At 47.9% G+C, this 24,880-nt stretch overlaps 1 protein-coding gene across 1 annotated transcript in view; it reads right to left on the bottom strand.

Moving 5' to 3' along the window:
- Positions 1-648: 648 nt before the first annotated feature.
- LOC115510967 (xanthine dehydrogenase/oxidase-like) overlaps positions 649-24,880 on the bottom strand; it is a 61,476-nt gene continuing 37,244 nt past the window's right edge. Inside the window, exons 18-36 of the mRNA XM_030311363.1 lie at positions 23,084-23,207; positions 21,374-21,493; positions 20,809-20,905; positions 19,690-19,814; positions 18,772-18,905; positions 18,266-18,353; positions 17,064-17,150; positions 13,455-13,646; positions 13,141-13,286; positions 12,265-12,346; positions 11,617-11,712; positions 10,198-10,326; positions 9,455-9,529; positions 7,906-7,958; positions 6,091-6,205; positions 5,004-5,069; positions 4,552-4,740; positions 3,082-3,258; positions 649-1,452 (exon numbers count right to left, since the gene is read on the bottom strand). Of these exons, the coding sequence (XP_030167223.1) occupies positions 1,402-1,452; positions 3,082-3,258; positions 4,552-4,740; positions 5,004-5,069; positions 6,091-6,205; positions 7,906-7,958; positions 9,455-9,529; positions 10,198-10,326; positions 11,617-11,712; positions 12,265-12,346; positions 13,141-13,286; positions 13,455-13,646; positions 17,064-17,150; positions 18,266-18,353; positions 18,772-18,905; positions 19,690-19,814; positions 20,809-20,905; positions 21,374-21,493; positions 23,084-23,207 (2,146 nt within the window). The 3' untranslated portion in view covers positions 649-1,401. The remainder of the gene's footprint in view (positions 1,453-3,081; positions 3,259-4,551; positions 4,741-5,003; positions 5,070-6,090; positions 6,206-7,905; positions 7,959-9,454; positions 9,530-10,197; positions 10,327-11,616; positions 11,713-12,264; positions 12,347-13,140; positions 13,287-13,454; positions 13,647-17,063; positions 17,151-18,265; positions 18,354-18,771; positions 18,906-19,689; positions 19,815-20,808; positions 20,906-21,373; positions 21,494-23,083; positions 23,208-24,880) is intronic.

Raw genomic sequence — 24,880 nt, 5'->3', positions numbered from 1 at the left:
CAAGGTTGGGTGTTTGGAGCAGTGAAGGCGCAGGATGATGTCACATCGTTCACCCAGCACCATACAGCGACGACATCATCTGTGGGAACAGCTAGAGGGATGCTTGCTCCTCTCCTGTGCTCTTTACCAACTTCAAGAACTTGGGAGAATCGAAGCAGAGTCCAATAAGCCCAGATGTCACATCACAGTAAGGGAGCCATGTCTCTGATAGCTGCAGATCCCTTATGTAACTGAAGTTTTCGGGTCGTATATTTATAGACTTTCAGAGCCACGGAAGGCCTTCGAGATTAGTCCAGTCCAGTTCTTTCCTTCTAGAGTAAGGAAAAGCACAGAAAAGAGAAGTGACAGACTGAGGTCACACAGATAGAGACGCCGCTGGGATGAGAACCCAGGCTTCTTGACTGTGATTCTTCGGGCTGATCTTGATTTTGGTAGCGTGATTTCTAAATGGAAATTACTCTGGCAACGAATGAAGATTTTTAATTTTTTATAAAGTTTATTGGTTTTGAGAGACAGAGAGAACACGCACATGGGAGAGGCAGAGACAGAGGGAGAGAGAGAGAGAGAAGATCCCAATCAGGCTCTGTGCACTGTCAGCACAGAGCCCAGCACTGGGCTCGATCTCACGAACTGTGACATCATGACCTGAGCCGAAATCAAGAATCAGACGTTTAACCAACTGAGCCACCCAAGAGCCCCTCGAGTGAAACATTTTAAACCTGATTTCTTTTACTGTACAAAGGGGAAGAGAAAGAAACCTAGCACATTGTAGGTGCTCAGTAAATGTGTTGGTCGGCTTTGGATGGTATAGAATAATTTCCTTGCTGCCACTTAACAAGGTTAGATTAACCTTGAATTCGTTTCAGTGTCTATTCTCTTCAATGATCAAAGGTGGTTAGGGATTTGAATCTCACCCCACTGTCCCATTGCAAAGTTGACTATGGGTCAGCGGTTATAATGTGATGTTCATTGGTTTGAAGGGAAGACTTTCTGGTTTAGGATGGAAGCTTCCGGAGGCTGGGGGGGCATCTTCTTTGAAGGACAAACACTGTCAGCATCTGAGGCTATACAGCCTTGCCTGTGAGCTGGGACAGAGCACGTACACCTATTTGACATACATGATTAAAGCAGACATACAAAGATTCTCATTGCATATTAGCCACATGGGCCTAAGAGTTCTGAATTTGCTTATCATTATGTTTGCAAACCATATTTTTGATCAAAATCTTCAGCGAAAACAAAACAAAATCTTCCAATGCATTCCGTGTGCTTCCACACATCATCCTGATGACTCACAGCACCGTCACCCCATGACATGTATAGATCATGTTCTGCAGGCATGTCTCAAGCTCCATGGAAACTCCCGCGCATAATAAGCAGCCTCTGCTGGGGGCTTTGTCGTCAGACCCTCACAGACCAGGGCTTACAGCTTTCTGCAGTGCCAGTGACACACTAGGAAGGAATGATAGAAAACTCATCACCGGGGTCTTCCCATAGCACAGGACACGTTGCCCACTTCGGATGCCCATGCCACCTCCCACCACTGCCGGCCACCATTCCAAGGCCAGCCATCCCTCTGCAGTCTCAGCTGTTGGGAGTGCCCCCAGGTCAGGGCCCCCTAACTGCCTAGTCGTTCCTTTAGTTTCGCCAAGCACTTCCCATGTGGGAGGCACTCTAGTAGGCCCCGAAGCCACAGGAATGACCAAATACGGAAGTGGTCCCTTCACACGTGCTACACACAGTCCCTGAAATCATGGTTGGGTCATAGAATCAGTTACTCATGCAAACCTGCTGCAGGGATTTAACTCACTGGTGTGTTATAACAGAGCAAAGGGGCTTGGGTCAGAATCTGTGCTTTAGGTCCGAGGACCTGGAGGGCCTCATTAAATCAATGAGTTCTGCATCAGACTCTTTTCAAGGAGCTAACTTGGCCACCTGGGTAAGCTTATCAGGAGCCAGGCAGCACCTCGTCTCCCGGGGAAGGGTTTGGGAAACTGTCAGCATGTGGCCATGGTGAGAAGGTTCTGGGCTGTGGGAAGGTTGCTGCAGAGTTGTGGGCATCCTCGCTGCCTGGAAACTCGACACGTGGTCTGGTGGTCTTACCCCATAGCTAAAGCTATTGGCAGATGACAGTGGCCTACCTGGGGACCCCTCGGTCTCCCTCACCCTTGGTGCTGAGGCCTGAAAAAGCAGACTGGCCTGCTTTCAAGACTCTCCCGCAACCTCCCATGCCTGGAACCCTTTTGGTCCACGAGTACCCATTTCACCTCTAAACCAAAAAGGCCCAACAAATCTTCCACAAATACCCAGGAGGAAATCCAACTTGGGTTATCAGGAAGAATCTGGCTCTGCTAACTCAACAGAGGCTGCTGTTGCAACGGCAGTTGGAGGGTCCTGTGTGGGCGGAGCCCACTTCAGCACAACTCAGAGGCAACAGGGGAAGAACCTGTCCCTGCATGGTCCTCTGTGGCCAGGCGTTGTGCACTACAAGTATCATGGAAGCTCTTCCCATGGTCCAAAGACCATAGAATTCCTCCTACATGCTGCTATGTACACTAAAGTCGTAACCAGCCACCACAAAATACAATTAGCTGGTTTCCTAAAAGACCACAAAGTCTCTGTGGGCATCCGTGTGTGCCAGCATCGGTATGGCATGTAGTCATCGCAGAACGAACGTGGTGCATCTAATCAATTCCTTAACTCCGCTTTTTGTCTCTGTCTCCACAGCACTCACACGGTGGCTTTCGCAAAGAAGGGTCCCCAAAGTGCTAGTGATGGACGCTAAAGACTAGGCTCTTCTGGACGTTTACCCATCACCCTCATCTTCAAGGGAAAAAATTAAATCTGTGGTTGACAGCTGTGCACCAAAGAGCCCTCTTTCCTCTAAGGAAGCCCAGCTACAAACTTCATTTCTTGCTCTTTTCCAGCAAGATCAAGGGGGCGCCTCAATGGCACAAGGAAGGCAGCGAGGACCCAAGGCTGCCCAGTGGACAGAGAGCCTGGCATCCGGCTCTCCTCTCTGCATGGGCCGCCTCTGCCCGGCCTCCCCCCAACGGAGTGGGTGCTCGAGGGGCCTCATACCAGCCTGGTGAACTGGTCCACGCAGGCGTTGCGGATCTTCTCCGGGGTGGCGGGGCTGTTTAGCTGGAAAAGCTTCTTCGTCTTACAATCCGGGTTCCCAGCTCGAGCTGCATGGATGGCATCCTTGATGGCGAAGAAGATGGAGGCTGCCAGGAAGAGGGGCGGTTCGCCGACAGCCTGGGCGGACAGAGCGCAGGACAGGGAGTCAGGCAACAGGACCCCAGCCTCTGCGCCAGGAGGGCTGGAGATGCCAGGAACCCCAGCCAGCCCCAGTGGGCCACGGCCAGCAAGACAGGAAGGCTGCTCATAATTCTTCAGGGCTGAGAACAATCAATCTGGTAAATGACTCAACCTCGATGGCGTTCTCAACTCTTACTGTGTCACTTTTCTCTGATGACACCATGCAAAGAAAATGTACCATTCAAAGCTGTTTTAAATAATTATATTTTATGGACAAAGTGTCTGACATGAATTTGGAGCCTTCCTCGCAGTTATAAGGCTGGGGGAATCCTCTATCTGCAACTCTGACACCCACATTTACAGGCACCTTAATTATACTTGTAGGCACCCTAATTATACTTACAGCGTCGTCTGGAATCTAGGCATCACGACCAATAGGAATTGAACATTTTCTAGCAGAGTTGGTTTTGTTCCCCCAAAGGACTGACCAGAAATTCCATGTATCAAAAGCACTAGAGATGCTTATTAAAAATGCATGTTGCAGGGTCCTACTCCAGCCCTCCTGAATCAAATTTCTAGGGACAGGTCTCACCAAAATGTATTTTTTTCGTGAGCCTGCAGTGATCCCAAGGCATGCTAAAGCATGAGAGTCGATGGCGAGATCACAAAGTGTCCCAGACCCAACCACGGTGAAGTAAATCATGAAAGGAACAAATGGGTATGTTTCACTGGTTACAAGTGATTACGTGTTTTCCTTCTTTGATTAGGACTGTATCGATCAGCTTATGGGATTTTCAACCATTTTTCATAATTACTGGGGACCGGGAGGAAATAAGGGATGATTCTAATCCTTGAGGCATGCAGATCGAGTTTCAAGTCAGGTGCCAGCCACTGAAGGAGGCACAAGAGTTTGCACAGAAGTATTGCCCCATCTGCAGTGAATGTGCTATTTTTAAGGGATAGCAGGGAGGGGTGTGTACCTGTGGGGTCCACTTTAGGACCAAGCTCAAGATGCACACCTGAGACATAGATGTCAGTCAGGACTTGACCTACAGGACTGGATTAAAGGCATCTCTCCGAGTGCACCCAAAGGAGCTGGCTTTGACCACACAGAGCTGGTGTCATCCCAGTTTTCTTCTTCCCAGGCAGGGACTGCCCATCGCTCCACCATCCTCGCCAAAACTCGTGTCAAGCACCCTGGTCTCTTCCAGACAAGGCCCCTGCAGACCCACGCGGTAGGTGGGTCTTACCCCCATGTCCTCCTACAGTGTAGACCCAGGGCAACAGTACCTTGGACGCATAGATGGCCTTCTTATTGGGACAGTCACGGAGCAGCGACACCCTGAACTCACTGGGGATGCTGCCAAACGCAGGGATCTTGTAGGTGCTGGGGCCACGGGTGTGCAGGCTCCCCTCCGGGGAGTAGTGCAGCTCCTCCAGGGTGAACAGGCCAAGGCCCTGGACAAATGCCCCTTCTACCTGCAGGCCAGACAGAGACCGTGGCCACTCTGCCTACCCCTCCCCAAGGACGGATACCGCTTCCCACAATAGGCGCCAAGCCCCACGGAGAGTGGGTGTGGAAAGAAGCTGAAAACAGCCCTCTGCAGACAGCCCAGCTGGCTCCTGCCCGGCCTGGGATCAGCTATCTGGGCCTTCGCCAGGCAGTGGTGTAGGCAGAGCAAAGGCATTAGCACTGAAGGTTGGCCAAGTCCATGACCACCCTGGTCACCCATGTGCCTTACCTGTCCAATATCAATGGCAGGGTTCAGACTGGAGCCGACATCCATGACAATATCTGTGCGGAGGTTCTAAAGTGGATGGCAAAATACAAATAGTGTGAGAAGAAAGGAATGTGCGGAATGATAGATGGGGCTCAGTGACCCTTAAATTATTGTGTCAACCCAGATAGGACTTTCAGAAGCAGCGTGCCCCGGGCATGCTCAGGCAGGGTGCTCCTATCCCTGTCAGTCTGCACTGGTATCGTGAATGCCGAGGTTTGAGTCTGTGACCACTAGGCAAGGGAAGGGAGTGGCCACACTCTTCAGGCAATCAGAAGGAACTGTGGACACACACACACACACACCCATGAGCAGGAAGGCTGGTTCCCAGGCTCCTGGGACTTGGAACCTGAGTCTGGACAGATAGTGTAAGAAGGGGACAACAAACTACATTCCACAGGCTGATTCCAGTCTGTGCCCTGTTTTTGTAGGCCCTGTGAGCTAATTATGGTGTTTACGTTTTCTTAAAATTTTTGGAATGTTTTGTTGATCTGTGAGAGAGAGAGAGACAGAGTACGAGCAGGGCAGGGATAGAGAGAGAGGGAGACACAGAATCTGAAGCAGGCTCCAGGCTCTGAGCTATTAGCACAGGGCTGAATGTGGGGTCCAAATCCATCAACCGTGACATCATGACCTGAGCCCAAGCCGGACATTAACCGACTGAGCCACCCAGGTGCCCCAATGGTGTTTACGGTTTTAGATGACTGACAAAAATAAGAATATGTGCGACATGTGAAAACTATGAGAAATTCACATTCAGTGTGCACAAATCACATCATACTGGAACACAGCCATGCCCATTTGTTTGCATACATCTATGGCTGATCTTGTGCTACAGTGATGGAATTGAGTAGTTGAGGCAGAGTCTTTGTGGCCCAGAAAGCCTCAAATATTTACTCTCTGGTCCTTCATCGGAAGTTTGCCAGGCTGTGACATCACACATTATTCTCCCAGCCAGAAAGTGTGTCTCTATTGGTTCTTGATGTTTGCAACTCACTTGTTTCTCTTCTCTTTCCCCTAACTTAGTACTAAGATTTTGCAAACTTCTTACTTTATGATCCCCTGTTAAGCAGTCGATTTCCACTTCAGAGCAAGCCACCCCATAGCTGAAGTAGTGGAAGGGATTCCCAGAGTTCGTCTCAAAGCTGTAGCCAAGGTTGGGTGTTCTGGAAGAGACAACAGAAAACACTGCATATGTATTAAGATTAACATGCCCCCCCCCCCACACCTACACACACACACACACACACACACACACACAGCTTGTCCCACAAAATCCTAAGACTCCACAGGTTTTATTTTTTCATTCAGCTGCCCTTCAAAAGAGTCCACATGTTTTTAATATTTTGGACCTGTTAATGAAACCCAGGTATTCCAGAGTTTCTTGCCTCATGTCTGCTAGGATCTGCCAATGGCCCTTATGTGACGCCTTCTGTACAGCCCAGGGGTGTATAGTATCCGTGTGCCCGCCTCTATGTGGTAGAAGCAGGTGACACATTTGCCCAAGCTCACGAAGGACACGAAAACCACACCCAAAGGAAGTGTTGGATTAGAGTTCAAGCTCTCAGAACCAAAGCCCCTGCCTGTGCCACCTCCTGGGCTGCTCACCTTTCTCCAGGGGAGAGTTAAGGTCAGCATCTCATGTCAGCCTGGGTGTACCTTTAACCCCTTGCCTGCATTTCTCCTTGGCTACTGGCCCCTTCTCGCTGTCAACAAATGATTCGGGGAAAGTGCTATTCATAAAAGCAGATGCTCTCTTCTACGTTATTCTTCTTTGATCCTGAGTATCTTATACAATTCCAAGTTCACACGAGCCACACGTATGTGCGTGCATATTCTCCCACCTGGAGTTCACAGTACTCTGCCTCTCTTGTTTTTCTACGCATGACACAGAAATAACGTGAGCTGAAGGGATCGGAATCTGCATGAAAACAAAACCAACTCGGAGCTGAGGAAAAGGCTTCTCCCAGGAGAACCCACCACCTCCTTTGACCTCTGAGGTCATCATCTTCACCTGGGTGTTCCTGTATCCTACCCAGTCTTACCAACTCTGACAACGGAACGAGAACGTCCGAGAACATCTGCTCTAATCTCTGCCTGTGCAGGTCAAATGTCACATAACCCAAGGAGCACTAGCAAAACGTGACTTTGCCTAAAATGCATACTGAACTATTTTTCCAAACCCTGATCTGTGAAAGAAAAGGTCCTAATTAAATTCTCCAGAGAAAACTAGAACATTATGGGAGATAGCAAATTGGATCGCATCTTCTTCCAGCCTTTACATCAACTGGGCGGGGTCTCTAGCTCTTCTTACTGCTACTGGAGTTCAAAGTAGCAGAAGGCGTGTGCTCTTTTCCAAGTCCCACGTCAAGTTCCCCTGAACTCTGCACTTTGTAACAAGACCACGTGTTCTAAATCTTCCTCTCTTTCTGTCCCAGGAAAGCCTCTGTAAACAAAGCCAACGCACACAGCAGAGTAACTAACACACAAGGGTAACGCCACACAGCAGACAGCCCTGGGTCTAGGGGAATGCCGAGGGAGGGATGGTCCCACCATGTCGTAAATGAGGAAAAGGGCTCAGAGAGAATCCCTCATTTCTCCAAATGGAATGGTACACTTTAAGACCAGAACTAGAACACAGGTCTTCTCTTAATGGCAGCTCATGCTTTTGCCTCGTTGGCACATAGGTTGGCAATGCCAGGTATTTCAGAGCATCTTTCAATTAAAATTGACACAAGTCCACTGAAGCGTCTCGGTGGGACTGCTCTCTCCTGACCAAAGGCTGAGAGCATTTGGTGCAGGAGGGGACTTCAGAGGCTAGGATGACCACAGTTTGTGAGGTGGGTGACAGCTGCATTGTGCTTACTTATAAAACCCGGTAGCAGACAAGCTCACTGCGTCCAGGTAGGCAGCTGTGACCTGAGGAGAGGAAAGAGACAACAGGAAGGGCTTAGCATGGGTGCCAGAATCCCTGACCCAGCACTAAGATTTCATGAGCTTCCCCTCCTCCTCCGGAAGCTGACCAACTATTTGTACCGGTGGTCCTCGCTTTCACACCCTGCCTCACATTCTCACTGCACTGGGTGACCGCACTGTGCTCTCACCTGCACTAGGTCCCCGCCATTGGAAGCCTGGGGGGCTACAGTAGCCTCTTAACTGGTCTTCCCCCATCACGTAGCCTCCCCACGCTGCCAGGTAGCCCAACCCAATCACAGTGAGCATCTTAACATACCATACTGCCTACATCACTCCCCTACTCTACAACTTTGGCTGACTCCCCATTGTCCATAGAGCAAATGCTTCACATTAAGGACCCCAATCCTCTCTCTGGCTTTATGTTGCCCACGCATCATCGCCATGCCAGCCAAACTCATGTATTTTAGTCCCTCCATGTCCCCACACCTCTGCACCTCCATTCGTGTGGTTCCTGCATTGTACTTGTCCCAATAATTTTCTCCCCTCAACGACCAGCTCAAGTTTCCCTCTCCGGGTCTCCATGCTAAAAATCCAAACTACCAAAGTCGACCTACATTCATGGGGTATTTATGTGTGCGGTATCTGTGAGTGTAGGAAGGGAAGTAGAGGTCACGTGCGGCACAGTAAGGTGAGTGGGTCTGAGAAAAATAGCTTATTTTCTTTGAGTCTATGGAGGGAGACTAGTACAATCTGAGGTGGGTCAGGTGTGGGCTCAGTTTCTATGTTCCCACTGTGCTCACTTTCCCACCCCAACTCTACTCTGGGAGATGGTAAAGCAGGGCTGCCACTGAGATGTCTGCTTGTTGGAAGAGATGAAGCCCCCCGCCTGCCCCCAGAGACAGACTTCCTTAACGCTTCCCTCTGAGGGTTCCCGACACACAGGCACCAAACCAGAAACCAGAGAACTGGGCTCATTCTTGTGATGAGAAGAGTGGCTTGCCTGCCACTTGTAAAACCACAGGAAGGATATAAACTCTTGGGAAATGTCTTTTTCCCCACTCCTTCACAGATGGAGCCTCAGTGGACCCAGACTCCAGAGCTGAGGAAGGGGAAGTGCTGCGAAGCAGCCCTCTGAGAGCACGTTTGAGGAAAACCAGACTCCTCAAGCCTCAGGACAAGTGGGGTACAGAACCCGAGTCAGGCACCTTCAGCGGTCGCCCTACCTTCTCAGGCTCAGGGCAGCCAAACCCCCAGTCGCCATGGGGTTGTCAAGATCCTGGCTCAGAAGTTTTCCTCCAGTGCCTTCCCTCCACTATGAAAACCATGGAGAAAGGGGCCCAGCAAGGTGGAGCATTTACTTGTGCTGTGAAACCCTACGGACCACTCAGCTTCTCTGCCTCTGGGACTAGATCGTGACCTATTCCTGCTGCGGCAGGGACAGAGAACCTGCCTTTAATTTCTCTCCTCTTCAAAAGCACGTTGGATCAGCTCAGACTTACCCAGTCTTCCCAGGAGCCACTGGGATTCTTTTTCTTGAAGGGTTCCAGCCTTTTCAGAATGGTCTGACAAGCTTCCTAAGAACACATGCCCACACACCAGACATATCAGTCTTCCGTATTTCCTGGCCCAGGCAAAATCCCAAGGGCCTCAGCAAGGCTACCTCCAAGTAATGCTGTGTCCAAGGTGCCACTCAAATAGTCTTGCCACCGTCTTAAGAATGACTGGGTGGCTTCCACTCCAGGACCCTGCCACAGGAACTGGCATTGGCCCTTGCTGGGAGAACACCCGGTTCTTAGGCGACAGAAGATGAAATATTTGAGGGAACCCAAAGGAACTGACTTCTCCCATCAAACTCCTCTGTTAATTACAACCCCTATGTGGAAAGAGAAGTAAGTTGGTGGGACCCGGCCAGCTGCAAATACGAATTCCAATTTCAGTCCATGGTCTTGTGGCCAGTTCTAACACTGGGGAGTATGTCTTTCCGGAACGCCCCCTGGGACTCTCCAAGTCTCCTCCCCATCCTACACTCATCCTTCTTGACTTTGACAGAAGTGATTGTGGCTTTTAGGTCTCTCTTTCAACATGGTGTTGGGAGGAACAGCATTCTCTTGGATAAGACAGCCAAGGGCATGGCCACAGCCAAAGAGCCTATAAGGACCATTCCAGCTTCCACCCCTGTGAGCTCTGTGGGCCCAAAGCCCTTGACTGGCCCTCAGCTTTGCTGGCTCCCCAGACTCCTTACATAGATGGCCTGCCCGTTGAGGTCAGTGCTGACAGAGGCAGCTGTGGGAGAGGTGTTAGGCACGGTGTTCGTGCTTGTCTCGCTGATGTAAATCTTAGAGGTGGGGATTTTCAGTGTTCTGCTGGCCACCTGAGAAAAGAGACAACATCACTTTCTCAGGGAAGGCTTGGCATGGGGCTTGGTTGCCTTCTCCCCAAGACCATTTCAGGTTCACCATTACAGGCAATAAAATAATTTTATAAGCTATAAGCCTATTGAGACTGGGATGTTCTTATATCTGTCTCAATTGGAAGCAAAACTTTATGGAGTGATTTTGCTGCAAAAAAAAAAATTTCATAAACCTAATGGTGACTAGCAGTGCTTTCTAAAGCTAACCTTGGCTTTTTAAAAAATCTACTCTGGCCAGTCCATGAGCTAAGCAGGTGTTCCAACTCTACTCCAGTTCCAATGTCCTAGCTACTCTGTGTGGGAGAAGCCTTTATACACACAACACAGCCTCTTACATAGTGTTAGGGAAGGTCACCAAAAATATGTGACCAACCAGGGGGCTCCCCGGGGCTCAGTTGGTTAAGCATCTGACTCCTGGTTTCAGCGCAGGTCATGATCTCACAGTTCATGAGTTCAAGCCCCGAGTCAGGCTCTGCACACTGACAGTGCAGAACTCTCTCTCCCTCTCTCTTTGTCCCTCCCCTGCTCATGCTCTATCTCTCTCGAAATAAATAAATAACCTTTTATTTGTTTTAAATGTGACCACCAGTTGACCCATGAGCTGGACTCAAAGGATCAGAGGCTCCTCACCACTTCCCCTGTCCTTGGAATGTGGGTTCTGCTTGCCTTTCTGGCTCCCAGGGGGTGCTTCTAGGATACAGCCTCAAGATGATGACGTGGGATTGAGAACACCTGCACAGTACCTTGGCTAAACCCAGTTGAGGCCTCTCTCCCTACAAACTTTTAAGATATGGTGGGCGGGGGTAGGGATCCATTTGTCTTGCTGCCACCCAAGGCAAGCCTCTCAGGTAAGTTCCCTTTGCATCTTAAAACTGTGACCTGCCAACCTGGGCCTCTTTTTTCTGTCTGCCTCTGCCCTCTGAGTACAGGGGCCAGTTTCAGATTACTCCCTAGAAGTTCCCGAGCAACTTGTAAACCAACACAACCCCACGGCCCTAGAATGTGGGTAATGGAAGTGACCTGAGTGGTCACCCAGCCAACCGCTTTGCACTGAGGAAGACACAGAGGCCGAGAGGGGAGAAGACTTGCCCGAGGTCACATGTAAATGGGCAGCAGAGCCGGGACCGACCACAGCTGAGGCCGGCTTCTGCTTCTAAGGTGTGCCGCCGCTCACTTGCTCATAGCGTCCTCCCTCACATGGATGCCATGATGTCGGAGAGGACACCCCCCCCCCATGTGCAGGCTGCTCACCTGGACCATCTTGGTGTGAAGACCTTGGCCCATCTCAGTGCCTCCATGGGTCAGCAGCACAGAGCCATCTGTATACACGTGAACCAGGGCTCCTGCCTACAGGAAGAGAAGGATTCCAAACACAAAATTGGGTCAGTCCTAACTCAGCCAGATGCTTGGGGCCAATATTTCTGGAGCCCAGGAGAAAGAAAACCGGAAGCAACATTTTGGATTAAAGCCTCAGACTCGAATTAAAGCACCATGAATCTTGTGATTTAATCATGTAGCCCTTCAATAGTTCCCGAAAAATTTCCACTCTCTCTCTTTCTCTGTGTCTTCCACAGAAGGAAGGAGGTCAAATGTCTTTGTGCTCATTCTTAGATGAAGCCATAGGATCAGAAAGGCAGAGTAGCTGTCTGTAGCCCTTCAGTCAGGAAGAAGGAGACCTGAGAGTTGACCTCAGATCTCTGAGCCTCGTGCTGCCTTCACTGACCTGTGACATCCTGGACAAATAGGGATATGCAAGTTCAAGTCCATTTAAACAGCAGAGAGCCCCTCCACTCTGCACTGGTACCAGCCACAATGGCCTTTCCCATGTGATAGTGCAAACAGAGGGGGAAATGGGGCCCCAGCCCAGGGGAGAGGCACAAAATTATATAAGGCAATTACCTGATTTAAAAAAGGAATAGAGAAGCTTACTCCATACTTGGTAGGAATTATGGACAACCCTCTCTTCTTCCAACAATTCTCCCTGGAGAAAAAAGGAAGATTCTCATAGAACATTTTCTATCATGGTTGTGTCAGCTCAGATGTAGTTTCAGTCAACATCTTTGTAAAGTTGGAACAAGGCATCCTTGGAGAAGCCCACATGGTACTTATCATAATTGAGTTGTGCCCCAGTTGGGTAAACCAAATGAAAAAGGGGTGCGATTTGTGTTCTTCAGCTGTGCTGAAGGGGGACCCAATCCTGAGGGTCTGCACTTGAAAGTATCATCACTTCCTCCCAGAATGGAGCTCAGGCAGAGTCGGGGTGCCCTGGTGACCTTGGACTGTGACTGTACCAGGGAAGACAGTCACTTATGACACTCACTGATGATAGTGGTAACACTTTCTCTGTGCTTTCTGTTTGGTTTTCTGGGTACCTCAGTGAGGAAACAGGGCTGGTGTAATTACCCCCACTTTGCAGATGCTGAAACTGGGGCCCAAGGAGATGGAGTAACTGTAAGGTCACAGTGATAGATTCATGTTAGAGGCCACTGTATAACTGTGGTATTCTTAGTCCTCTGCTGGTGTGCCCCAACAGCAGATGAGTGTAAAAGTGAACCATATTGATGAGCTATACTGAGTGCAGGCTGTATATGCCCATCTGCCCCCAGGCTGAACAAATCATTTGAGTATCTTTAAGAAATGGCTGGGAGTGGGTCAGCAAACTCAACACCCTCAAGCACCTTACTAGCTTGGTATTCTGAGTATGACAAATGGGCTGTGGAATATGAAACCAGAAAGAATGCCAGAATATCAGACTCCTCCCCTCCCGGTGCTTACTCGTTGAACTTGTCAACCTCCCTCTTCCGGGCATGATACTGAGAGCTTGCTAGGCATTCATCCCAGCACCTGAACAAGTTGAACCCCTCAAGCTTCTGGTTGAAGTGGGTCAGGTCCCCTTCCTTATACATGTTTTTCCTTCGCACCTTTGCAAGGAGAGAGACACTGAGGCCTTGTTGGTGGCAAGAGATGAACGGATACACCCTAAAGTTAAGGATCCAACCCCTCTCCTCTGCCCCCATGGGAAATGCCCAAGACACAAATCACTGTCCCCTCAAAGTAGGTTAACCTGTGCCACCACATTCCCAGCTTACTTCCTCTGCCGGCAGCCCACAGGTCACTGCGACTTCACTCATCCAATACTCGGCAATGAGCATTGCCTGGGGCCCCCCAAAGCCCCTGAAGGCCGTGTTGGAGGGCAGGTTGGTCTTGCATATCCGCCCAGTGCCCCGGATGTTGGGGACGTTATAACTGTTGTCCATGTGGAAGAGAGCTCGTTCCATTATCTGCAGCAGAGGAAACCAAAATGGGGGACAGCAGTGCACCGATTTCATTGGCTCCTCAAGAAAGGGATGTTGAGGGCTGCACCCATCCTTGCCTTTCCAGCCCCACTGGTCACTGCTCCTCCTCAGGCCCAAATTATTTCTTCTCTGGTACTGCAACAGACTCCTTACTGGGCTCCTGGCCTCTGTGTCTCTCCCTCCTCTAATCTCTGCCTCAAACTACAACATAAGGTCATTTCGTGTCAACCTCTTGCTTAGAAATGGCACTTAATCTCTTCGGAGTAAAGTTCATACATCTTTCAGCATGGAACTCAAGACTCTTTATGACTTTTCCCCAATATATTTTTTCCTCTCTTCTGACTACATGTTACTCTCACCTGACATGCCCGCCCTCCCCTGCACCTTTCCCATCTACTAACATCCTCATTCAGTTCCTCCCTGGGGAAGCCCTTCCCAGACTCCCCAGTTAGGACTGGTCAGTTGCCTCTATAAAAAAAGGAAGATAAGAAGAAAAGAAAAGAAAAAAGAAAAGAAAAGAAAAGAGAAAAGAAAAGAGGTGATTTTATGAATTATTTTTAATTTTTTTAATGTTTATTTATTTTCTTGAGTGATAGAGAGACAGAGCACAAGTGGGGGAGGCGCAGAGAGAGGGAGACAGAATCTGAAGCAGGCTCCAGGCTCAGAGCTGTCAGCACAGAGCCGATGAAGGGCTCAAACTCACAGACCACGAGATCATGTCCTGAGCCAAAGTCGGACGCTTAACCGACTGAGCCACCCAGGCACCCTTGAATTCTTTTTAAAGCAGTTTCTTTTCCCATTGAATTTGTATGGCAAGTAGTATAAAGAGTCTAATACTTCATGGAGTACATTTTTGAAACTTGCATGTCTGAAATGTCTTTCTTCTACTCTTACCCTTAACTGATGATTTGGATATATATAGGATTCTTGGTTGGAATTAGGTTTTCCAGTTTCCCTCAACATTCTGAAGGCATTTTGGTAGTGCTTTCGAGCTCTCCAGTAATGACAAATCCAATTGATGTCTTTCCAGTTCTTGGAAATAGTTGTGTTTTTCTCCTCCCTGCAAGTTGTAAAATTTTTATCTCCAGGTTTCTCCAAGTCACAGTGATATAACTTAGCATAGTTCTATTTTCCCTCATTGTGCTTGTTACTGGATGGCCTCTTTTAATCTTATAATGTATGCCCATTAGTTTGGGGAGATTTCTTGAGTAACTTCTTGATAGTTTCCTCCTCTCTCTTGTTTCCATTCTTTCTCTCTGAAACTTCTATCATTTGGGTCTCCTGGACTAGTCCTCGAATTTCGTTGTATTTTCTTTCCAATTTTTCTGTATTTTTTTTCTTTTGTTTGGAGAGATTTGCTGAAGTGTCTTTCAACCGTTTTGCTTTCAGAGTTTTATCTCACCAGAGTTAGTTTTTATTCTCCAAATGCTTCATGTTTATGGCCTCCTATTCTTTCTTAAAGGTGTAATAACTCATCTTCCTGATGAGGTCAATGGCAGCTTTTATTTGTTCGTTTCATTTTGGGTTTGGTTTACTTCCCCATGTATATTCTCTCTCTCAGACAGGCTGCTTTTTGTGCCCTTGATTATTGTAGTCTTAGTCATCCTAGATGTTTTGAGTATGTCTCAATTAATTCCGTTTTTGCTTTCCCTTAGCACTCTAACTCGTACTTCTATTTCATTTTGTCTTTTATTATCTGTCTCCCCACCGTACCATGAACCTCCCGGGGTAGAAACAATGCCATCTATTCTTCTCTATGTTGCCACCCTAGGCGCTCAATAAATGTTCGCTGGATTGGATTTAAAAGCTTCTAAGATCTTTGGGGACAAGCACTGTATCTTTTTCAACCTGATTTTTCCAAAACACCAAGAGGCCCAGGTTGCAAATGGTGAGAAGACTAAATGTGTTGCTTTTTCTGAGCAGTTTTTACACTGCATCTGAAGTGTGAAGTTTTATAATGGAACCAGTTAGCCCCTAGCAAGGAGGAGTGGCATGGGGAGTGGGGGCTAACAGGAACTTCTGTTTGCCCTGAAATGTCTGACTGACTTTTATAAGAAAATTCTACACGTTTGTACCTAGTATGGTTATAAAATTCGTATTTAAAAAAATTATAAAAAGTAATACCACAAAGGTAACTGCTAATTTCAAAATTAACAAAATTAACACAAAGTTAACACAAATTAACACAATTTCATGTCTATACAAGACTAGTATGAGAATGTTCAATGTAGCCTTATCCATAAAAGCTGAAAACTAGAAACAACTCAAAAGTCTCTTCAGTGGTGAGTAGAAAACAAAAAATGGCCTATCCATATAATGAAATATTATCAAGACAAAAGAATGAAGGACTAAGGAATCTTAAAATATTATCCTGAGGGGCGCCTGGCTGGCTCAGTCAGAGGAACGTGCGACTCTTGATCTCCGGGTTGTGAGTTTGAGCCCCACATTGGGTGTAGAGATCACTTAAATAAATAAAACTATAAATAAATAATTGAACCTGAGAAAAAAAGTCAAACACAAAAGATTACACAGTGTATGAGTCTGTTTATATGAATGGACTACAAGACGACAATCTATAAAGACAGAAAGTAGATTGGTGGATGTCTGGGCTGGGTAGCGGGTGAGAACAGGAGTGATGGAAACAGATCAAGTTCGGGTAATGGAAGTGTTCGAAAACTACAGTATGATGATGGTTACATAATTCTTAATATTTACTAAAAACCCTTAAATTGTATATTTCACTGAAACTGTTACCAAATAAAAGAAGAAAGAAATTCATTACTTAAAATTCAAACACCACGAAAATGTGTTACACAGAAAATGATAGTGAGTGATCCCCCCACCTTCATCCCATCTAATCACTGTTTAGTGTATGTTCTTTTGGAATTTTCCATGCACATCATTATATATATAATACATATATATATACATTTATATGTGTATATATATGTATAACAGAGGTATATTTTCATTTTACAGACACATATACACAATGTCACCATAATCTGCATAAAGTTTTGTAAGTCATTTGGCTTGCTTGGAAAAATATCTGAAAAATAAGGAAGGATTTCCTTTTCTTTTTATTATTACTATGATTTTTTTTTTTTTGATGCAAGACTCGATCTCAGACCGTGAGATCATGACCTGAGGTGAAATCCGATGATTCTTAACTGACTGTGCCACCCAACACCCCAAAGGAAGAATTTCCAATCAGAAAAGTAATAGGATTATCTCTGTGCTTTAGAATTTAACCAGGGGTGGAGAGCCTGAAGGTGGAGACCAATGGGGAGGCTACTGCAATAGTCCCAGGCAGGAAGTGAGGAGGCCTGTACCTATGGGGCTGTGGGGCCCACCCATGACCTCCCAGTCACTCCCCCAGATGCAGGTGCGCACCCTACTTACATACTGGGAGAGATCCAGGGTGTTCCCCGCATTGCTGTAATGCTCCACCTTCAGAGCCACAACCCTCCCAGTCTTCATGAAGCCAACCTGATGAAAACGAGAGTGAGTTCTCGATAGCCCCTTCCTCCACCTAACCCGAGTCATCCTCTCCCACTTATGCTACCTGGAGGAAGCAGAAAGAACAAGACATCATACCATGAAAACAAAGTCACCGGAGCTAACAGGTGAAGCAGAGAGGACCTGACATCTCTTCAGTGACGCTAAATGGGTCCTCAACCCTGGACACACCCTCTCCCCATGCTCCCCCTTTCTTCTACCTAGAACCTAGTACCACTGGCTCTGGTTCTACGAGAGGGAGTGAGAAAGCAGAAAGGGGAGAGCCGGGAAGAGAAACAGAGAGATACTGGAGATATGCCTCACACATTTTGGCCAGCAAACCACAGCAACCAGGAATGTGCACAACAAGCAGGAATATGCTTTCACATCCCTGACCTTAGGTAGCCATCAGAACAAATTTTACAGGCCGTTTCATAAGTAAGGACCTGGGACTTTCTTCAGGTCTGCAAGAATTTGGGAAGAAGGAAAATATAATCCCTTCGGGGGATTTCAATCATGAAACAAAACGAGAAGAGGTCACAGGGGGATGTTCAAAGCCACCTAATGGAGAGAAAGGGCTCCCAGACTGGGATCTGTCAGGTTGTACTAGTGTTTAGAGGGACAGGATGCTGGCCATCCACAGAGACTCAGCAAAGGGACCGCCACCCCTGGTCTGGTGGAGCAGGTGCCCACCCTAACAACCTGGAAGCATTATTTCTCACTGTAAATTACAAAGTAGTCATTCTGGTCTTTGCATCTGGCTATGAACACATTAGGTCATTCTGCAGGAGGGATTTATCCCAGGGCTGCTGAAAACTCATGCTTCCGACCCCAAGAGGAGAAAGACTAGGTATGGGGCAGAGAAAATTCACAAAAGGTGTAAACACCACGCTGTGACCTCACTAGGGAGGTCGCCGGCCAGCCTCACCTTTCTATTTGCTGTTGGCAGATTTAAATTTTTCTCATTGCTATTTCTTCTTTGAACTTCTACAAGTATTCGTGAAAAACATAAGAGTACATCCCAGGATCCCTGGATCTTCACCTCCAGGTTTCCCAGTGAAATGGCATTCCCCTTCCACCCCAACATAGCTCCCAACAACTAGAACCTTGTATCTGGCCAAGAAGGGATGTCTGCCACCAGTTATCAGCATGTCCTCGTCACGATCCAGCATGCAGCGCACGGGGCGGCCCGTCCTAAGGGAGGGATCAGAAGGTTAGAACCCTGGGAGCTTCTGCAACAGCCCAGTCCTTGGGTCTCAGGGAGGAAGCATGGGAGACTTCTTTTTCCACCTGGCACACAAGCAGACTGGGGCTGGGTTGCTTCACTCTCTAGAAATAAAGCTGCTGGACATATGGGGAATGTAAGGATATGATGTGTGCCCTTGCCTTGAGGGCCCTCACAGCCAGGCAGGGGAGGCTAAACATGGATCCATGCATCGAACACAAAGAAACACATGGTGTTACCCTCACCCCAATGCCCAAGAGTTCTAAAAGCAGAAGGCTGTGAAAATTCAAAGCAAGAGAAATCTACTTCTAAAAGGGAGAAATCCAGAAAGCCTTCTTGGCAGAGGCATGCTTATTCTCCTTCTCTGAGCTGGCTAGGGGGACTCACTTGTATGCAGCCAGGGCCACTGCTGTAGACACCAGACTACTCCGGGTGTCTTTCCCTCCAAAGCCTCCTCCCATTCTCTTCACCCGGACCAAAATCCGGTTTGCTGGAACCCCCAACATGTTTGCAACAAAGCTCTGTAGACAAAAGAAAAATTACTTGCACTGAACACATCATCTGGACTTACCTCACCCTGACCTAGAGCCGCCCGCCCTCCGCAAGCCTAATTAGTGCCGTCAATTCTGAAATTCCTTGATTCCTGAATCCCCCTCACCTTCCCAGGCAGCCCTTGATCTCGAGGTGCTGGAGTCTAACACTCATTAGTCACTGCAGACTGAATTCAGACACTTGTTTCTAGCAAGGGGGGTCAACGGCTGGCCACAGCAGACTTTCAGAGCCAAAGTTCATTTCATCCAGCCAAGAACTGGTGAGTTGTGGGGGTAGGACCAGCTGCCCAAAATGCTGGCCAGTACTGTCACCTTACCAGCAATAGAGAAATGGGGAGCCGCCATATTTGAGCTGCCACAGATAATTTAGTGGTCTCTGTGGCGACCACTAAACCCATCACCCACGTTTCACAGATGAGGAGCCTGAGATCGGATATGATTTGACCAAGGCCATATCTCACTGGAAAAATGAAAGCCAACTCTTATTAGGTGCTATCCAAGTAGTAAACATCTAGTCATTACAACACCCTTCCAGGCCCATTTTATGGAAGAGAAAACCAAGAAAGGTTATGTCACAACTCAGTGACACAAGCTTGTTGGTTGATAGGGTCTGGCTCCAGGACCACTACCCTCAGATCCCCTTCTGGACCAGCCCAGATCTCCCTTTTCCCATGTCCTACATCACCAACTCCTAGTTGGCCAGAAGCTCCCCAGTGCCATGCCCAGGCCCTGGAGCTGACCCCCAGGATGGTACCTGGGTCTTCGTGGTGTTCTGTGTAGACACAAAGAGTTCCATCTCCCCTGCCTCGCCTTTGGGGACAGCGATGGTGCAGTGAGTCTCCAGGTAGAAGTGCTCTTGGCCACCAATGTACAACTCGCCTGGGGAGGCAATGTGACCCCCACGGTGATCCAGAGTTTGCTGAAGGAGAGTGCACTTACCCAGGGCCCTGGGCAGCAACCAGCTGCTCACACACTGGTACCTCTAGGTTCCCAGCAGGGGTGAAAAGGGTCTCAAAGCCTTAGCCACCTGTGGGAGCCAAATCCCCCACCCCAACAAAGAAACCAGAATGATACCAAAATGCATCAGGCATGAAGCTATCTTTCACTGCAGATTTTCAAATTATTTTGTAAAATTTAGGGAATGGTAAGGAAGGAATTAACAGATGTGACTGAAAAGCTAAATATGAGAGCATCTTCTGGAATGGAAGGTATCTGGCCAGTTGGAGAGATGACTCACCAGTGGCTTAGGAATACACTATGGACAATGTAGGAAACAATACCCAAAGGGATGTCACCAGCAGATGGGTGCCCCACAGGCCACAGGGAGGGCCAGGACCTGTAGCCACTAATTCCCCGGACAACCTTCTAAATTTGACACACTCCCAGCTACCCAGAACCACATACACATATGTAACCTGGAGACAGGAGGTGGACATTAAGATGGCAGAGGGTCTAGGGGCACCTGGGTGGCTCAGTCAATGAAGCATTACTTCAGCTCAAGTCATGATATCCTGGTTGGTGAGTTAGAGCCCCTCGTAGGGCTCTGTGCAGACAGCTCAGAGCCTGGAGCCCACTTCTGAATCTGTGTCTCTCTCTCTCTCTCTCTCTCCCTCCCCAGCCTATGCTCTGTCTCTCTCTCTCTCTCTCTCTCTCTCTCTCTGTCTCTCGCTCACAAAAATAAATAAACATTTAAATTTAAAAAAAATGAGAGAGGGTCTTTCCCTGCCAACTGTCCACTATTTTGCTACAAACGTCAGGAGGACTCTTCTGTTAAAAATTCACTCCCCTGCTCCAGGACTCAAGGTCCAGCTCTTGAATTTAATTCATAAACCAGGGCCAGCCCATACCCCAGGACTGTATGGCACGGCCGTACCTGAAACAATGTTGTCTGCTTCCGAAAACCCCTTCGTGAGGTTTCCTTTCTCTATCTTCAGCTCAGGCTCATAAAAGGAGTCTTTTGCTATAGCATCCTGAGGACCACAAAGACGATTCAGTGACCAGACTTTCAGGAGAAGGAAGGTCATTCCCACCAGGGGGAAGAGAGGTTGTTGCAACCACCCTCCCTCTTCTCACACAGGCATCTGTACAAGGGTCCCACACAGACTTCAAGTAAGCTTGCATGTAGCCTGGGGCCATGTGCCTCCATTTCCTCAGAGATAGTTGGACACGCTTGGATCTTGAGGAAAAGTAGAGTCCCTCAAGGAACCAACGGGAGCTTGCTTTGGGAAGAAGGGACCTATTCTGGCCTCTGGCAGACTGAGTCTGGGATCATGATGGGGAAGTTTTCCAAAGACCACACAATCCTGGGGCTGAAGGGTTTACCTCTTCCTGTCTAATCGAATCCCACCTGCTGCTGGAACCCCCTCTAAAGTATCCCAGTAAAGGTGCCTCCAGGGACAGGGGGCTCACCCCTCCCCATGCAGTCCTTTCTCATTTACCTCTATTGTGATAATGGCTGGAAGATCTTCATAGGTGATTCTCACTGCTTGAGCGGCTCTCTGGGCATGTTCTCGGGTGTCGGTGACCACAGCACCAATGATGTGCCCAATGCAAGTCACCTGGGAACCGAGCCAAACTGTTAAAGCATATAATGCACTCCTCATGAAGCAAATGATTTTGGATTGCCCAAAAGGTGAAGGAAGTCCTTGCCCCCACAGTTTCCTTAAGGGACATTCAGGAATGCCTCTGGGGTCTTGGCATGTCTTTTCCTACTGTTTGGGATTATGTGCTTCTTCATTGAGGGTTTAGAAGTAGTGGAACTGGAGTAGGACTTGGAGATCACGAGTATCAAGATGGCAAACTTGCTTTATCTCAGGGACCAATTTCATGATTTACCGCTGGCAGCTTGTTGAGAAGTTGCCCAGGATAGACAGTGGTGATTGATTAGTCATGACGCCATGAGCAGCAGAATGGGAGGTATGGAAACTTGATGTCTATTTGCTAACTCATATGCACTCCAACACCCTTGTTCTTCAAGTGAAAAGACGCAGACCCAGAAGGCAAGATCATAGTCTTGCCTTGGCTCATTAATAGACCATGACTAAATCTCAGGCCCTGGCTGCCGGTTCCATATTCTTTCTAGCACCCCTCTCCCTTTGAATTTATGTTTCCAGATTTACACCAAAGCTTCTCAAAGGCAGCAATCATGTCTTACACTTCATCTAGATGCCCAGAAGCAGTACTTCCCAAATTCTGGTTCTCAGACTTGATAAATAAACCAGTTTTTTGTTAGATTTTCAGAACAATGATTGTCATTTTCTCACTACTTAATGATTCCACTCCTTCAGAGGCATTTTTCTTCCAAAAATCCCCAAACATGAACCAAAAAAAAAATTGTCCAACTCATCACTTTGCAATATGAGGTTTCTGACAGTAGAAAGCCATACTGTCTCTGATAGTTATCTCTTAAGGACCCAGTTGAGTTGTTAACTTAATTGGTTTGTGCTCTGGTGGTTTATCCCAGCTAGTTCTCCCTAACCATTATGTTAGCAGTGGTCTTAGAGTTTCTCGAAATTTGCAAAAGCAATTTGTTCTTTTGTCAAATGGAGTCCTTGTGTCTCATAATTGTAGTTTTTGATTCTCTCTTTCTCTTGTACATTAATAATAAAGTGAATATGCCCTTAGGCAACGCCAACTCATCTCCAATTTGCATTTGAACTGTATTGAAATTGTCATGTGCTTCCACCCTGAAAGTTTCGAAACATGTGTGTGTGCCTGTGTGTGTCAAAACTCCATATATGCTTGACAGCAAAAGATGAATTTTCGTATAAGTGAATTTTCAATACACACAGTGACAGTATTGTAATTTTTATTTTCTTTTCACAAAGGAGCTATTTATCCCCTGAAGAACCTAACTGGCAGTTTAAAAAATAATCACCAGTCTTGTTTTAATACCAGTTTGGCCTGGAGTCATCCTAACACGTGCAACAAGCCGCCAACAATGAAATAAACAAGTAAACACTAAGTGAAAGTTAAAAGTGCCACCAGACCGATTCCATCCCTGTACTGATCGCCCTGCACGATGAAGGCCACAGTATGTACCAATGTGTAATCTTTTGAAGATTAGGGATTTGGAGGAATGAGCACAAACTAAAACTCAAGTGCCCATTCCACTAACTTCATATCTAAAAACAAAATCCAACACATACCTTATCCTTTGCAAACACCATTTCATCATTACCAATTCCAGTTATATTACTCCCGGGAACATCATCAGCGGAGATAAAGCAGACAAACCCTGGCACCTTCTGAGCTTCTGAAGTATCTATGGACCTGCAAGAATGAGCACAGTGAGGGGCTCAGGCGGGAAACTGAAGCAGAAGACCCACCACCAACTGGATACCACTGTCCTCATGTTGATTTTTCCTCCACTCAAATTCCTTCCTTCTCCATCCACTAGTCTATGCTATCCTTTCCAGATTCTCTATTCTATCCTATCCTACATTCCATAGGCTATCCTACCCTATCCTATTCTGCAAATGCTCATGAAATACGTACCCTGTGAAGGCCACCATGCTGAGTGCTGCGGAGAACAGAAAATGAACAGGACAGGCCCACCCCCATGGACCTTCTACTATGGAACCACATCACAGTGAGTAGCATTTACTCTTGAGAGCTCCAGCTCACACCCACATCACAGCTAATACCCACACAGAATCAGCACTTTTGGGCCCTTGCTGCACCACTGATCGAATGTCCCTGAACATCGTCACACAGCCAAATTTGTCTCCCCACCTTCATGAAGCTATCCCAGAAGAGCAGGGCAGCCCAGCCATCATCAGGTCTGAGAGGGAGAACACCTGGAGACTGTTTCACTAATAACAGTCTCAGCTATGTTCTGCTCACTCTGGCCCAGGCCCCCAAGGGGAGATAGAGCAGAGGCACCTCATAGAAAGGTATGGAAACCACTCTGAAGAGCCAAGCAACTTCCAACAGGCAAACCTCACCAAAGCCCAGAACGTCATCATCATTATCCTCCTTCTACATTTGGGGCAATCAAGCTCAGGGAAATTGAGCAGCTTTTCTGAAGTCACCCAGCCAGAGAGCAACGTAGGTGGGATTAGGACTGAGGTTAGGTTATGAAGAGCCAAAGCCAGGTCCTCGCTTCTTTCCAAGTGCACGCAGCCGGGAAAGCCCAGGTCATTGCCATTACTACAGAGCCCCTCACCCTCTTCCATCCATTCACACATTGCTCAGATGGAACAAAGAAAGTAGACAATGTGGATCGTGGCCAGTGTGGTCAGTGTGGGCTCAAGACAAGGATAAAGCAGATGAATTTACCCTAGAGATGGCAACCACATCATCTGAAACAGTTTTTTTCAGAGAACTCGAAGACTTTGGGAAGATGGTGCATAAGAGGACGGATGCTGAGATCACCACACGTCCTGCTGATCACTTAGATTCCACCTACACCTGCCTCAATAACGCAGAACCTCCAGAAGACTAGCAGAACGGAGTCTCCGGAGCCAAGTGCAGACGAGAGGCCCACGGAAGAGGGTAGGAAGGGCGGAGAGGCGGTGCGCGCACCACAGACTGGCGGGAGGGAGCTGGGTCAGAGGGGCGGCCCGCCAGCCAAGCAGAGCCCCCGAGTCTGCCTTGCAAAAGTAGAGGGGCTGGACGGAGTGTGTTCGGACAGCAAGCAGGACTTGACATCTGTAAGATTATAAGCTAACAGCTCTGCTCAGAGAATGGGAGGGCTGGAGGACAACGGGAGGGAGAGTTGTTGAGCCACGGACAACAGAGCTCAGCTTGGCGGGGAACAAAGGCGCTCGCCAGCACCATCTCCCTCGCCCATCCCCCAGCCAAAATCCCAAAGGGAACCAGTTCCTGCCAGGGAACTTGCTTTCACCGCACAAACACGCAACTCTGTGCTTCTGCAGATCCATCCCTCCGGTGGGTCTGACTCCCTCCCAGTACCGCAGGGCCCCTCCCGACAAGGAACTCCA

The sequence above is a fragment of the Lynx canadensis genome, chromosome A3 (assembly GCF_007474595.2).
Source record: "Lynx canadensis isolate LIC74 chromosome A3, mLynCan4.pri.v2, whole genome shotgun sequence".
NCBI classification, from domain to species: domain Eukaryota; kingdom Metazoa; phylum Chordata; class Mammalia; order Carnivora; family Felidae; genus Lynx; species Lynx canadensis.
This window is presented reverse-complemented; position numbering and strand designations above follow the sequence as displayed.